Raw genomic sequence first — 15914 nt, 5'->3', positions numbered from 1 at the left:
AATTCTAAAGCTGGCTCCACCGCTTCTAGTTGTGTGACATCTGTGTGGCTCAAGTTTGAGCCTCAGTTTCCTTATCTGTGAAATGGGGATAATTCTCATTCTCCAACCTGGGGTCAAATGTGATATGGCTAATAGAAGGTACTGAGAAAGTTTATCTTCTTGGCTTCCTTGATCTGGCTCATGGCTACTTCGCTTGGAAGTGTCTTTTATAAAGGTCCCCGGCTTGTTCTCCAGACTCAGAATGGCAGGTAACACTTCCTCCCCTGACCTCTGAAGGAAAGGACCTAGCCTCAGGCCAGGGTGAGGGGTGCAGAGCAGGTCATGCACTCAGAAAAGAACTAGGGAGGAATCTCTGCAGTAGTTTAGCTGACTCTCCAGGGCGGAGGAAAGGGGACATGGAGCCCTGGATTCGGAATACCTGAGAGTTTGAAGACTCATTGGGACCTGGGTCTCCAGGTCTGCAGACCTTCCCTCCTAAGAAGTTTCCCGGGATGTCTCTAGGGATGCCTCTGATACTCCGTCAATGCTGCTCAGTAAGTCTTCAAATTCCCGGTGGCCACTGTTGCGCACGGCTGCCTCCAGGGCCTTCTGGCGTCGGTAGAAGTGGGAGAACTTATTGAATATGATGGTGATTGGGAGTGCCACCACTAGTATGCCCCCCAGGATGCAACCTGAGGCTGCTAGTTTGCCAGCCACTGTCACTGGCACCACATCTCCATAGCCCACGGTGGTCATGCTCACGGTACCCCACCACCAGCAGGCTGGGATGGTGTTGAAGCCCACATCCTCCTCCTTCTCAGCTGTGTAGGCCACACCAGAGAACACAGACACTCCCACGGCCAGGTACAGCAGTAAGATGCCCACCTCGCGGTAGCTGTGCTGAAAGAAAGTACAGGAACTCATCAGAGTCAGGTGGGCTGACAGAACTTGTAGTGGACACTTGGGGAAATCGAGGTTCAGAGAAGAGAAGGAACACTCCCAAAGCCACCCAGCAAGGTAGGGCTGGTACCAAGACCCAGCTCTCCTGATCCAAACTAAGATCTTCAAACTGTAACAGTTGTTAAGTGTGGTGGAGTTGGTTCCTGTATAGGGTTTTTGAGGAGCGCCTGGTGAATTTGAATCCCCGACCTTGGGGTTCAAACCAACCTCGAGTGCTTATTCTACGGCGCCACACCCAGAGGCCAGGAGTCCTAGTGTGGCATTGTAGGATAAGCACTTGACCGCAAGGTTATTAGTTCAAACTCACTAGTCACTCTTCGGAAATCCTATACAGGGTCACTATGTGTCAGAACCAACTCGATAGCATTTAACAACAACAAAGTGCCTGCAGGGCTAGAGGTGGGTTTTCTAAACACAGGAGGCACTGTTGGCAGCAGTTAATGAATGAAAAGCTTGCGACTCTTACACTGTCGCAGAACCAAATAAACCACAGTCTACACCATGTTTTGCTGCTATTCATATGGTTTTTAAGGGCTAAATCGTCAGTAGTGGATCACTTATTCCTTCTTCCTAGTCTGTCTTAGTCTGGAAGCTCCACTGAAACCGGTCCACCATGGGTGACCTTGCTGCTATTGAAAACATTAATGGGATAGCTTCCAGAATCACAGCAACATGTAGGCCACCATAGTATGATAAAATGACAGGTGTGTGTGTGTGTGTGTGTGTGTGTGTGTGTGTAGGGGGTGGGGTTGGCACAGTGGCTGCAACAATGGGCTCAAACATAACAACAGGCAGTGCTCTGTTCTGTCATGCATAGGACCACTATGAGTCAGAGTCATATTGATGGCACCCAACAATAACAACATATTACACAATGCAAAGAGTTGGCTTTGTATACTTTTGAATGGTCTATCATATTTCTGACAAGTACTTCCCTCAGGGAAGCTAGAGAAGGGTATGTGGAGGATGTACTTGTCTATGAGTGGGGGCTGTCTGTCCCTGAGGTCAAGGGTCAGCACAGCAGTTCTCCACTGTTGGGTTATTTTCCCCTCAGGAGGCATTTGGTACTGTTGAGAGATAACTTTGATGGTGACAACTTGAATCAGTATCCTCCTGGCATCCAGGGGTAGAAATCAGGCTATTGAACATCCTACAATGTACAGGGTTGCCCTCACAAGAAAGAATTTTCTAGTCCCAAATGTCAATTGTGCTGATTGAGAAGCCTGGGTCTAGTGTAGACTTTTATGTTGTCCACCATTGTCCCTCTGCCTGTTCTCTCAAGTAACCACGTGGATACCTTGTTTGCAAGGCAGAGCCCAATACAGTAGCCGGGATAGGGTCTGAGCACCTGCATTTTTAGCACGCTTTGAACAAAGCTGCTGCTGGCCAGGTGTGCATCTAGAGCATGGTCAGTACTCTTCCCTCTCCCAGCCTATATGGTAGATCCATCTGGCTCTCTGCATGGTAGGAATAGAGGAGAGTTCAGGGTTGGCTAATGCAAGTTCCTGCTCTGGGTTCTGTGCCCAGGATCCTGGCAGTCCTGGCGTGAGGGCGTTCAAAAGGAATCTTCCAGCACTTTCCAGAGATTCTTAGAGTTGAAAGAAGCTTTAAGAGAAAGTATGGGGTACTAGAGTCAAGTACAGCTGGGTTTTCCTTGAGTTCGGCCACTTACTGCTGGGGGACCTTGGATAAATCCTACCACCTCTCAGAGCCTTGGTTTCAACCCCTGCAAAACAGTGCACGTAAGATCTGCCGCTGCTTAAACCCCTCACACGGCCACACTGTGGGCAGAGTCATGGACCTTCAGTACTACTTCCCACTTACCTCTCCGGTCTCCTGTCCAGCGTTCCCCCACCCCACATCCTCCCTCTGCCTGGCCTCTCTCACCTTCAGGCCGCGGCACCAGCTGTTGGTTCCATCCACTGCCCTTCTCAAACCAGGCTCCCCTCACCCCAACAGACGTGAGCTCCCCCGGGTGGTGCTTCACTCTAGCGCAGCGCCGGGCACAAGGAGCACGCACTACCTTGCAAGAACGCTTTAAAAATCCCAGCCTCTGAACCTCGGTTCACTGGCGACAGTAAGGTGTTAAATAACCGCATCTTCCTGAGGGATTTGTCCTCAGGACTGGATCTATAATGGATTTGAAATTGGCACAGAAATAGTGCTCAGTAACGGCTAGTTCCGGGATTATTGCTAGACTTAGCTTATTAAGGGTGACCTGTGACTATGTGTCCCTGATAATGCCCCCCAAAGAGGCTCAAGGAAAGAAGTCAGTATTATGCTAAATATATTTTGTGCTACGTATTATTTTATGTTTGACATAAATATCAAGAGTGACAAGCAAAACCTGTTTTCTCTCCTGGGAAATGGACAGAAGAGCAAGACCCTCCTTACATAGCTATTGGGATGGTCCGATTAGGAGTGAAACGGGCAGCTAGAATCTAGCCAAGGCCTGACACAAACGAGAACGTCTCAGTATACCGCGCAGTGGCTGGACGGGGAAGGCTCGTAGGAAAGCACGCCATTCACCTGCGGGCTCCTCCAACCCCACCTACCTTGAGCGTGGCGCCCAGCGATCGGAGGCCGGTGGAGTGACGCGCCAGCTTGAGCACACGGAAGATGCGCATGAGGCGAAACACCTGCACCACCTTGCCCAGGTCTCCGAGATCCTCACCACTCGCGCCACCCCGATCACCGAGCGCCACTCCAGCCAGCAGCGTGAGATAAAAGGGCAGCACGGACACGATGTCGATGAGGTTGAGCGGATGGCAGAAAAAGTTGCGCGTGCTGGGCGCCAGCAGGAGGCGCGACGACACCTCGAAGCTAAACCAGGCGATGCAGAAGTACTCTAGGCGCCGCAGCACCGGGTCGTCGTGTGCCTCATTTATGCTGCCGCCAGCGGCCACTGCAGCTACGGCAGCCGCCGCCTCGCGAGCCTGATACTCGGGTAGGCTGTGGATGCACATGGCGGCGATGGAGGCGAGCACCACGCCGATGGAGACGCAGCTGAAGAGCTTGCTGGGCAGCGAGTAGCCAGGGTTCTCCATTGTGAGCCAGAGGCGGCGGCGCAGGCGTCCGCAGCGCGCGGCGCCATAGCTTGCCAGCTCGCGCTGCACGTCGGAGATCTCATCTGGGCACGGGTCCACACTGCTTGGGGTGTCGCTGTCTTCGTCCCAGGCGCGCGGCCGTGTCACGCGCCGCTCTAAGTAGCGCGCACGGCAGCACGCGGCCAGCGCGCCCTCGTTCAGGCCCCAGTAGTCGGCCTCTTGGCTGAAGGCAAAGACGCATAGCTCATCGAGCACATGCAGGCGGCCGGTGCGGTAGAAGTGCAGCAGACCCAGGAAGAAACCCGGGTGCCGGTCAAAGTAGAACTCGCGCGCTGCTGCGTCGTAGTCGTCGCATAGGCACCGAGCTTGCTCCTCTGACATCGCGGCCTGCAGGCGGCCCAGCCGCGTGCCCGGGAAGCGTGCCACAGCGCATGCGCTGAGCAGCCGACGCACTCCTCCGACGTTTACGCGCAGCGCCTCGTCCCTTCGCCGCCAGGGGACTCCGGCGCCCGGGCCGGGGGACTCGCTTACCATGACTGCAGAGCGGCAGTCTGTGGATGCCAGAAAGGTGAGCTGAGGAGGATTTCAACCTCCTCAAGGAGGTTAAGGTTAAAATCCAGGGCCCCATCCACTAGCCCTGGTGGCATAACGGTTAAGTGCTCAGCTGCTAATTGAAAGGTTCGCAGTTCAACCCACCCAGGTACTTCTCAAGAGAAACATAAGGCAATCTTTCCATAAAGCCTAGAAAACCCAAAAGGACAGTTCTACTCAGTCGCTATGGGTCGGAACCGACTCAACGGCACTTAACAACAACAACAACAACAACTCAGTCATATGGAGTCGCTGTGAGTCAAAATAGGTACCCAGTAACAACATCATCTACTAGTCAGCGGTGTTGAAGGTTCTGTTTATGCACTTGGTACACACATGCAGTCTAGACCCAGTGTCAGGCCTGCGTTTTTATCCTCCCCATCCTCATTTTATTTTTCTCCTGTTACAAAAGATGCTGAGCTCTTTCTTGAAGGATTATGTAAATAAGTGAATGGCAGAATGATCTGCACTGTGCCATCAAGTCGATTCCCACTCTTAGCGACTGCCACATCTTTGTCCTGGGGAGTGGCTGGTGGATTTGAACCTTTGGATTTAACCATGGCATTACCAGAGTACCTGGCACCTAGTGGATACTCATACATTTCTCCCTTTTTCAGATAAACTTGAAGTTACATAAACCAGAGGCCTGTTGTGAGATCTTGGGTATGCTAACACTCACACCCTCAGTTTACTCCTCTGCAAAATGGGAATCAGTAATGCTTACCACCAACTGTTGGGAAGATCGATGTAATCCTGTGGTTCTCAGAATGTATTCCCTGGACCAGCAACATCAGCATCACCTGGGAGTTTGGTAGAGATGTAAGTTGGCAGCCTTTCCTAGACTTAATGAGACCATGGACAGTGGGGTCCAGCAGCCTAGAGGGTAGTTCTGATGCATGCTCCAGTTTGAGAGTCACTGACTGAGACCGTGTAAAGCTTCTATATTCAGTCAGACGCAACCTTGAACTCTAGTTCTGTTGTGTGTCCTTGGACAAGCCACACCACCTCTGGGAGCCTCTGTCAAATGAAGGTAAAAATATCCACCTCAAGTGTGGTTACAAAGATGCAATGACATAATATCTTTATGAGGATCCCTGGTGGAGAGTGATTAAGCGTTTTGGCTGCTAACCCAAAGGCCCACCAACTGCTCTGCAAAAGAAAGGTGCGGCAGTCTGCTCCTATAAAGATTTATATCCTTGAAAACCCTATGGGGCAGTTGTACTCTCTCTAATAGGGTCTCGGGTCACTGTGATTCAGAATTTACTTATCGGCCTTGGATTTGGGCTGGAAATGTCTGCATCAGCCCTACCTCACAGAAGGTATTTCTGAAATTATCAACCTGTCTTGCTGTCTTCTGGAGTCCTTTATTGCACCTTAAAAGGATCCCTCATGGTGTGGTGCTTAAGCGCTTGGCTGCTAACCAAGACGTTGCCGGTTTGAACCCACTGTTCCTCAGTAGAAAGATGTGGCAGTCTGCTTCTGAAAAGATTTTTGTTGTGTCAGTACCTCGAGTTGGCTCCGACTCATAGCAACTCTGTAAGGAGTGGCTGGTGGGTTTGAACTGCTGCCCTTGTGGTTAGCAGTCTTGTGCTGATCCTACAGGGCCACATCAGGAGCTTGTGGTGGTTGTGGTTGCCGTCGAGTCAGTTAGCAGGTTGTAAAGATGACAGCCTTGCAAAAGCTATGGGCAGTTCTACTCAGTCCTGTAGGTTACTTACTGTGAGTTGGACTTGACTTGATAGCAGTGGATTTTTATTGCACCTTGGGGCCTTGAGGAACCTTTCCTATTCTCAAGGTCTCTTTATTTGCACAATGGAGACAGTAGCACCTACCACTAGGATGGCTGGACAACTAAGGTAGATGATGACACATGCTCAGCTTCAGCTAGCATTCACTCCCTGACCCTCCAGGATCTCATATGCCCCATGGGTTCAGTATCCCTGTTTCCTCGGCTGGATGTGAGGCCTGAGTGGCCCCAAGCGCTTAGTCCAGTGCCTGGCAGGGAGTGGTGGTATCTTACCCTGAGCTTGGCGTCAGGTGAGTCAGGGTCCTGTTTATTGGCTCTGTCACTTGTGTGGCCTCAGGCCAGTCTCCTTCCCACTCTGGCATCAGCTTTCTAATCTATAGAATGGAAATAATAGTACTTCTGGTGAAGGCCTTTGGGAGTGTGAGTACAAAGCCTCTGCAACACAGTAATGCCTCAGTAAAAGTCCCCTCTGGACAGATTCTGAGTCTGCCACTTTTCTGCAAGCCAGGTGATTTTAAGCAGGTCTAGTCCCCTCTCAAGGAGCTCTGGTAGCGTAGCGGTTACAAATTGGGCTGAGAACCTTAAGGTCAGCAGTTTAAAACTTCCAGCAGTTCCATGGAAGAAAGATGAGGCTTTCTGCTCCCGTAAAGATTTACAACCTTGGAAATCCTGTACAGGGTCACTATGAGTCGGAACCAACTCCACGACACATAACAACAACAACGTTCCCCTCTCAGTAAACTGGGGGACACAGTACTTTATAATGTGATGAGTTACCAGGATCAAAGGATGCAAGATGCTTATTGGCAGCACAGCTCCTGGCACCAAAAACTGTGCATAATAAATGCATGTAAGTTCCACTCCTGCCCCCTGCACCTGGACTTGGAGTCAGCCAATTAGGTTTATAAACCAGGCTCATCACCCATTAACTGCATGACCTTGGGTGAATTCTTTCCTCTTTCTGGAACTCACTATCCTGCTTTATGCAGTGGGGTAATTAGTCTAACAAACATTTCTTGGGGAGAATCTGCAGGTCAGTTAAAAAGATCAAGTGACTTGTTCAAAATCACCCAGCTAGTCAGTGGAGTCCTGATGTGGCATTGTGGGTTAATGCGCCAGACTGCAAAGCCATTTGAACTGTAAGGTTGGCAGTTCGGTCTCACCAGCTGCTCCGCGGGAAGGTCGGCGGTTCAAGCTTACCAGCTGCTCCTCGGAAACCCTATACAAGGTCCCTATGGGTCGGAACCGACTTAACAGCACTTAACAACAACAGCCGGAGTGGCACATGTGAGATGGAAAATCAGGCATTTTGACTCCAGTCTTTCTCTAAGAACTTCTTTTGAGTCCAGCAACGCTCAGGACCCAGCGCTGAGCTCCATGCACACCAGCCTGCAGGGAGGCTTTTTAACCCATTTTACAGATGAGCAAAGGTCTAACCCCAGTCTCTCTTAAACATGCCATCCTTCCACATACCCCTCTCCTTGGCACCAGACAGGGGACAGTCAACCAAATCCCAGTCAGCCTCCCCTTTGCCCCTTCCCTAGACCATGTCCCTCCCCAGGGGGCTCTCCTTACTTGTCGCAGCCCCCTCCTGGGCGCCTGGAGTGTCTCCTGAAGGTGCCGTGGGAGTCTGGGAGCCGCTGGCCGCGCCCGGGCTCATCTCTGCCCTGGCCTGCTGAGCCGCGCTGCTGCGGGAGGCCACACCGCCCCCTCCTTCCCGGCCTCCCTCAGTCCCCCGCTCCCCCACTGCTGAGGCTGCATCGATTGCTGCCGGCCCGCCGCGGGGGAGGGAGGGAGGCCACCGGCGTCCGGAGGCTGTGGTTTCTATTTCTGACTCTGTTGAGGGGTGGGTGATGGTGTCTGGGACAAGGGGTCATTTCAGTGATGGGATCATCTTAAGAGAGGGCTTGCAGGCATAGTTTCTCTGGCAAAGGAAACAATAACAACAACAATAATAATAGCTTCCTTAATCGAGCATTTAGTATGTGCAGGCACTCTGCTTCAGATGAATTATCTCATTTATTCCTGGCAAACTTGACAGGGACGGGCCCTTCTGTCCTATCTTACAAAGGAGGCTGTCATTGGCTCCAGGGCATGACGCTAGTAGTTGGAACCCACATCTTCCTAGACTGTTTCTGGGGTCTGAATTTTTGTTGCTGTTAGGTGCCATCCAGTTGGTTCCGACTCATAGTGACCCTGTGCAGAACAGAGTGAAACACAGCCCAGTCCTGCACCATCCTCAATTAATTGTTCTTACACATGAGCCATTTGCTGCTGCCACTGTGTCAGTACATCACCTTGGGGGTCTTCCTCTTTTTCTCTGACTCTCCACTTTACTAAGCATGATATCTTTCAAGGACTGGTGCCTCCTGATAACATGTCTGAACTATGAGAAGAGAAAGTCTCACCATCCTGGCTTCTAAGGAGCTCTGGTTGCCTTCTGGCTATACTCTTTCCAATACAGATTTGTTTTCTGGCAGTCCATGGTACTTTGAATATTCTTCACCACCATAACTCACTGCATCAATTCTTCTACAGTGTTCCTTATAATGTCCAATTTTGACATGCATATGAGGTTATTGAAAATACTGTGTCAGGCTCACTTTAGTTCTCAAACTGACACCTTTGCTTTTGAATACTTTAAAGTGTTCTTGTGCAGCAGATTTGCCTAATGCAATATGTCATTTGATTTCTTTTTTCTTTTATATTGTGAACTGAGTGATAGTTTACATGGGAGAACATCAGCTTTCTTTACACCATTGTTTCATTGCAATGATTAGTCTCCTCCGTGCATCATCAACAGTATTTGCTTCCATTCCCTCTGTTTTTCGTTTTCTTTTTCTTTTTAGGGGGGTGGGAGGTGGGGAGATATACACATACACACTCAGGAATATATAATAGTGTAAACAACCAAAGGTCACATTCTGCAAGCCTGCCTCCTGGCTCAGTCCCTCTCTTTCTATGAGTCTAGAGTCCTCAGCTGCTCCCTCTCTCCATATCCTCCTCATCTCTGGTGTCACTGCATCTCTGGTTAAGGTCCCACATTCTACTTGTGCTCTTCTCCCTTGATGGTCCTAGGTTCCTCTGTTTCTGGACTGTAAGATTAACTACTCCCCTGTTTTTGTTAAAAAAACTTCTATCTTTACAGTTGTGACAGTAACAGTCATGATAGCAGTTACTCATTATTGAATCATAAGAATCTTGTCCCTATCTCTTTTCACCAGACCCATCTAGAAAAGATGAAAACTATTCAGTGGTGACTCTGTCTTCCCCCCCCCACACACACTCTCCAATATTCAGTGGGGACTCTGTCTTCCCCCCCACATTGTTTTTTTTTTTTTAATGTTTTATTGTGAATTATATGATAGTTTACATGGGAGAACTTTAGTTTTACATTCATTCTATCGTATATCATCTCATTGCCATGGTTCCAATCCCTTCCATGCATCATCAACCACCCAAAGGGTATATCCCAGAAACCCGCCCCCTACACTTTCCCCTCCTCCCCCCAGTTTTCGGCCCACAGTCCCGTTCCCTCTCTGGGTCCAAAGTCCCCAGTCGCGTCATCACTCCACGTCATTATCTCTGTCTCTATCTCAGGCATCTCTGTTTCTCTGGGTAGGGTCCCACTCTCGGCTCTTCTCTGTTGATGGTCCCAGAGGCCTCTGCTCCTATCCTGGAGAATTAATCACTCCCTTCCTTGTTACAAAACTTCTACCTTTGCATTTCCAACCCTCATAGTCCGTCCTGATAAGTATTATTCACTACAGTATCACGAGTTACCCATCTGTATCTCCTTTCATCCGCTCCGCCCAGATAGATTGAATAGTACCTACTGGAGGTTCTGCCGTCCACCATGCTCCCTAGCTCCAGGTTCCCTCTTGAAAGCTTGTAAGCCAGTCACTTCTTGCCTTTGTATTCCTCCCCTCCCCATTTGAGTATCCAATGTCCAAGCAGCCCTTCTCCGTCCACTCTGTGACCCACACACTCTTAAACTAAACTCCCTCTTGAAAATGTGTAAGCCAGTCACTTCGTGCCTTTATTACCCCCTCATTTTAGGTAGCCTGTGTCTTAAGTTGCCTGTCCTTATTTACCCTGTGTACAGAAGGAATAGCATTGGTACTTGATGTGTATACCATAGATGTTAATGACTCTCCCTCCAATCCTGATACCACATTCTTCATACAATCCAGCTTCTCAAATTATTTGCTCAGCATTCTGATTGAATACATAAGATGAAATAATACAATTCTGACGCAAACCTTTCATGATTTTAAACCATTTAGTATCCCTTTGTTCTGTTCTTAGTTTATGTACTGTTATGCCCAGAATTCAGGGTCCCCAAAGACCACCCAGGAGCCATGTACCGATGCAAATACATAAGGGTTGTTTAATCAAGCTCGAGCCAGGTCTCTAACCTTATCCGACATTTCGGAATAGGGAAAGAGCCCCGAATTCATTGTCTGCAGGGTTTTTATAGAATTTTCAAACAGCTCAGGTTTCTCAGCTTTACAATCTTTGGATTGGTTAACTATTGGCAAACTATGGGATGTTACAGTTTAATTGGTCAGGACTGGTGGTCTTTGTTCTTAGGGTAGGGTAAAGGAAAACATCTGGCCTCTGGCCTTGAGCTGCCTGGCTTTTTATACATATATCATTTTCTTGGAGCTAGAGGACGTGTTCAGGCTAATGTACAGAATGGAGATTGACCTTGCCTCTGGAGGGAACTAATAACTGAGGCCTTGTCTATTTAAATTGCTTTCCTGAGCCTGACTAGAGATTAGTCAAGCAGTCTCTAGGTAGGCAAAATCAGGTAAAATCAGTTTGGTCCTTACAGTACATGTTCCTCATGAGCACAATTAAGTGTTCTGGAATACCCATTCTTCACAATGTTTTCCATAACTTGTCTTGCTCCACACAATTGAAAGCCTTTACATAGTCAATAAAGCACATACAAACATCTTTTTTGGTATTCTCTGCTTTCAGCCCAAATCCATATGACGTCAGCAGTGATATCCCTCGTTCCATGTCTCTTCTGAATTCACCTTGAGTTTCTGGCAGTTCCCTGTTAATTGACTGTTGAAGCTGTTTTTAAATTGTCTTAAGAAAATTTTTATTTAATTTACATGTGATATTAATGATATGGTTCAATGATTCCCACATTCTGTTGGGTCACCTCTCTTTGGAATGGGTACTAATGAATCTCCTCCAATTTGTTGGCCAGGTAGTTGTCTTCCTAATTTCTTGGCATAGATGAATGAGTACCTAAATGTTACATCAGTTTGTTGAAAGATTTCAGTTTGTATTCCCTCAATTCCTGGAGTCTTGTTCTTTGCCAATGAGCCTTCAATGCACCTTGAACTTCTACCTTCAAGATCATTAACTCTTGATCATATGCTGCCTCTTGAAATGGTTGAACACTGACCACTTATTTTTGGTACAGTGACTCTGTGTATTCCTTCCATCTTCTTTTGATGTTTTCTGCATCATTCCATATTTTGTCCATAGAATCTTTCAATATTTCAAGTTGAAGCTTGAAATATTTCTTCAGTTCTTTCAGGTTGAAATGCTGAGTGAGTTCTTCCCTTTTGATTTTCTAACTCCAGGTCTTTGCACACTTCATTGTAATACTTGACGTTGTCTTCTCGAGCTGTCCTTTGAAATTTTCGTTCAGCTCTTTTGCTGCCTCATTTCTCCCATTTGCTTTAGCATGTCGATGCTGAAGAGCAAGTTTCAGAGTTTGTTCTGACATCCATTTTGGGCTTTTCTTTTTTTTCTTATCTTCTTAATGACCTTTTACTTTCTTCCTGTATGATGTTCTTGATGTCATCCCACAACTCTGCTGGTCTTTGCTCTTTAGTGTTTAATGCATTGAATCTGTTCTTCAGATAATTTCTAAATTCAAGTGGAATATATTCAACATCATATTTTGGTTCTCATGGACTTGTTTTAATTTTCTTCAGATTCAGACTGAACTTGGTTATGAGCAATTGATGGTGGTCTGTTCCATAGTCTGCCCCTGGCCTTGTTTTTGGTTGATGAGATTGAACCTTTCAATTTGATTTCTATGTATTCCATATGCTGAGGTCCATGTGTATAGTCATCTTTTATGTTATTTAAAAAGGTATTTGCATTGGTCTTGCAAAATTCTATCATGTAATCTCCAGCATCGTTTCTATCACCAAGGTCATATTTTCCAATTACTGATCCTTTCTCTTTGTTTCCAACCTTTGCATTCCAATCACCAGTAATTATCAATACACCTTGATTGCATGTTTGATCAGTTTCAGACTGACGAAATTGGTAGAATTCTTCAGTTTTACCATCACTGACTTTAGTGGTTTGTTGGTAAATTTGAATAAAACTAATACTAACTGGTCTTCCTTGTAGATTGTACTTCAAGTTAGATCTTGATATACTCCTTTTGAGAATGAAAGTGATGCTATTGCTTTTCAATTTGTCATTCCCAGCATAGTAAACCATATGATTACCAGATTCATAGTGGCCAATGCCAGTCCATTTCAACTCACTAACATCTAGAATATCAATCTTTATGCATTCCATTTCATTCTGACAGCTTCAAATTTTCCTAGATTTAGACTTTGTACATTCCATGTTCTGATTATTAATGGGTGTTTGCAGCTGTTTCTCCTCGTTTTGAATTGTGTTCCATCAGCAAATGAAGGTTCTGAAAGCTTAACTCCATTCACATTATCATGGTCGACTCTAGTTTGAGAAGGCAGCTCTTCCCCTGTTGTATTTGGAGTGCTCTCTAACCTAAGGGGTCTGAATTAGGGAGAGGTAGAGCTGGCACAGTAGTGGTTAAGCGGTAGGCTGTTTGACCTCACCAGTTGCTTTGAGAGTAGAGGTTGTTGTTCTTGTTGTTGAATGCTGTCAAGTCGGTTCCGACTCCTAGTGACCTGTGTAGTGTGTCTGAGGAGTAGCTGCTATGTTTGAATCAGCGACCTTGTGGTTTGCAGTCCAGTTCTTATTCCCTAGTGCCACACCAGGACCCTGTCCTGGGGCAGTTCTACTCTGTGCCATAGGGGCGCTGTTAGTCTGAATCAACTCGATGGAAGGATTTTCTGTTTTGTTATGTTTGTTGTAGAAAGGGCAAGTTAAGAGGCTCTGCCTGGCTCTCTCCCTCTTCTGGGCTGCGAACCCAGAAGTATTTCTTTCCTCAGACTCTGTTTTATCATCTGCCTATGGAATCCTAATTCTCACCTTTCAGTTGGGTTGTGGGGGTAAAGTAGGAGTCGATGCCAAAGAGTTTCCTAAAGGTTATGCCATCCGCAAGCAGGTTTTGAGTGTCTACAGCGTGCCTGGTTGGGGAGAGGGTACTGCAGATTCCATACAAGAAAGGATTACTTGTATTGAGTTAATACTTGACAGATAATAATTATTACTGTGACCCAATGTTGCCTATTTCTTAACAGTCTGCTTTTTCCTGGCTAAACTTTATCAGCTTCTTCCTACAGCCCCTGAGCGCTGCTTGCTCCAAGGTAGAGCAAGCACTAAAAAAGTGGGAAGTGATTCCCAGTTTCTCCTGGGAATTGATTGGCCAGAACAACCCTCGTGGGCCATTTTCCCTTGCAGTCCAATTGTGCCTTAAAAGATTCTGCTTATCACCATGGTCCTCCTTACCCTGTAAAAGAAAAGCCCCTTTCTGTTTGATTTTGAGATGGTTACATGTTTCTGAGCTGGGCTCATTCTCCCTATTGCAATAGTCTTTCTTGCTAAAGCCTCTCCCTGTCTAAGTTTGGATTTCACAGTTTCTCTTTGAACTCTACTGTATTAGGTTTTTGTGGGGTTTTTTCATTGCTGCGTAACAAATCACCACAAATTTAAGCTTAAAACAATACACATTTAATTTCTCAATTTATGTAGGCCAGAAGTCTGGACATAGTAGGACTCTCTGCTCATAGTCTCTGAGCAGCGTTCTCATCTGGGGATCAAGATTTTCTTCCAAGCTCACAGATTTGTTGGCAGAATTCATTTCCTTGCAGATGTAGGAGTAAGGCCCTCAGTTTCCTCTAGCTCATCACTGAGTGTTGCTTCGAGATCCTAGAAGTTGCTTGCTGTTCTTGCTATATTCCTCTCATAGGCAGTTCACATTCGGGAAGCTTCCTTTCTTCTGGACAGCTGGGAGTGTTGACTTCTTCTTCTGTCGTCAGCCAGAGAAAGCTCGGCTTTGAAATGACTCACCTGATCAGGTCAGGCCCACCCAGGGCAGTCTCCCTTTAGCTACATTAAATAGATTCACAGATCTACCCACAAGTAAAGAGGAAGGTTTATACAGGTGCCAGCATCTCTAAGAGTCCTCTTAGAATACTGTTTACTGCCCCCACTTTCAGCACGTCTCAGTTTGCACTAACCACATTTCATGTGCCCAGGAGGCTCCTGTGACTAGTGACTACCGTATTGGACATTGCAGCCGTAGTCTGTGCCATTTCAGTTTTTCTCTCGAAGCAAGAAGTTAGAGTAGGAAGGTGCTTGGTGATAATTTTGCTCAATTTGATGGTTTTACTAACAGAGAAACTGAGGCATCCTGCATTAACCCAAAAACTCAGGGTTCTTCCTGGAGCTGGAGAGGTTTGCAAAAGAGAAAAGACAGACCTGTTTCTCAAGGGCAGAAGAGAATGGAACCAGAATCCAGTTTTATCCTCAGATCACGTTATGGGAGGTAAACTGAATTGTAATGAACAATGGGGTGGGAAGAGGTGGTGTTAGACGTTACTCTGGGGGACGCCTATCCTTGATGTGCCATGCACAGACTGTTCTCCAAACTCTACCTCAGTCCCTGGCCACAATTAACCATCTGAGCCCATTAGCTTTTACCTTAAAGAGATGGTCTAATGTTGCCTAAGGCACAAACATTTTTGGAATTCAGTAGGCCTGGGTGTGGTAGGCAGCTTCTGCCTGCCCCTTATGTGCTGGCTGGACTCACTGACTCATTTCTAATGAATAGGGCAAGGCAAAGGTGATAGGATGTCCTTTGTATTATTAGATTATATAAGACTGTGACGTCTGGCAGGCTTTGATGAAGCAAGTTGGAAAGAGAAGGAAATGTGGGCAACTTCCGGCCAACAACCAGTTAAGAAATGAGCATCTCAGTCCAATAGCCCTGGAGAAGCAGAAATTCTACTAAAAGCCACATGAACTTGACAACGGATCCTCCCGCAGGCCAGGCACAGATGAGACTCCGGCCCTGACAAACACATTGATCGCAGCTTTAAAAAGCAGAGACCCTGAAACACCCCAGCTAAGCTGTGCCTGAATTCTTGAGTCATAGAAATTGAGATAATAAAAGTGTGTTATTTTATGCCGCTCTATCTGTGGAGATTTGTAACACCCTATAGTTAACTAATATGCTGGGTTTGAATCCTGTCTTGGCACTAAACTGCTGTATGACCCTTGTATCCTTTTGGATCCTGTCTTGCTCATCTGTTGTCGGGGTCTGACCTCGACATAGTTGTCACGAGTTTTTGGTTCACGAGGAGGGGAGATCCAGCGGCGATAGGGATAGCGAAAGAATACACAGACAAACAGAAGAAGGGAGACAATGAGGCACCCCAAAGCCAGGGTGGATA

At 47.1% G+C, this 15914-nt stretch overlaps 1 protein-coding gene and 1 pseudogene across 1 annotated transcript; both read right to left on the bottom strand.

Moving 5' to 3' along the window:
- Positions 1–327: 327 nt before the first annotated feature.
- KCNS1 (potassium voltage-gated channel, delayed-rectifier, subfamily S, member 1) lies at positions 328–5374 on the bottom strand. Its single transcript, XM_006839346.1, is given in 3 exon segments — positions 328–879; positions 3495–4537; positions 5302–5374. Coding segments are annotated over 3 exon segments (1668 nt in total).
- Positions 5375–7864: 2490 nt separating this feature from the next.
- The window catches only part of LOC102815523, a 19788-nt pseudogene continuing 11738 nt past the window's right edge, over positions 7865–15914 (bottom strand).

The sequence above is a fragment of the Chrysochloris asiatica genome, unplaced genomic scaffold (assembly GCF_000296735.1).
Source record: "Chrysochloris asiatica unplaced genomic scaffold, ChrAsi1.0 scaffold00023, whole genome shotgun sequence".
Classification (NCBI taxonomy): domain Eukaryota; kingdom Metazoa; phylum Chordata; class Mammalia; order Afrosoricida; family Chrysochloridae; genus Chrysochloris; species Chrysochloris asiatica.
This window is presented reverse-complemented; position numbering and strand designations above follow the sequence as displayed.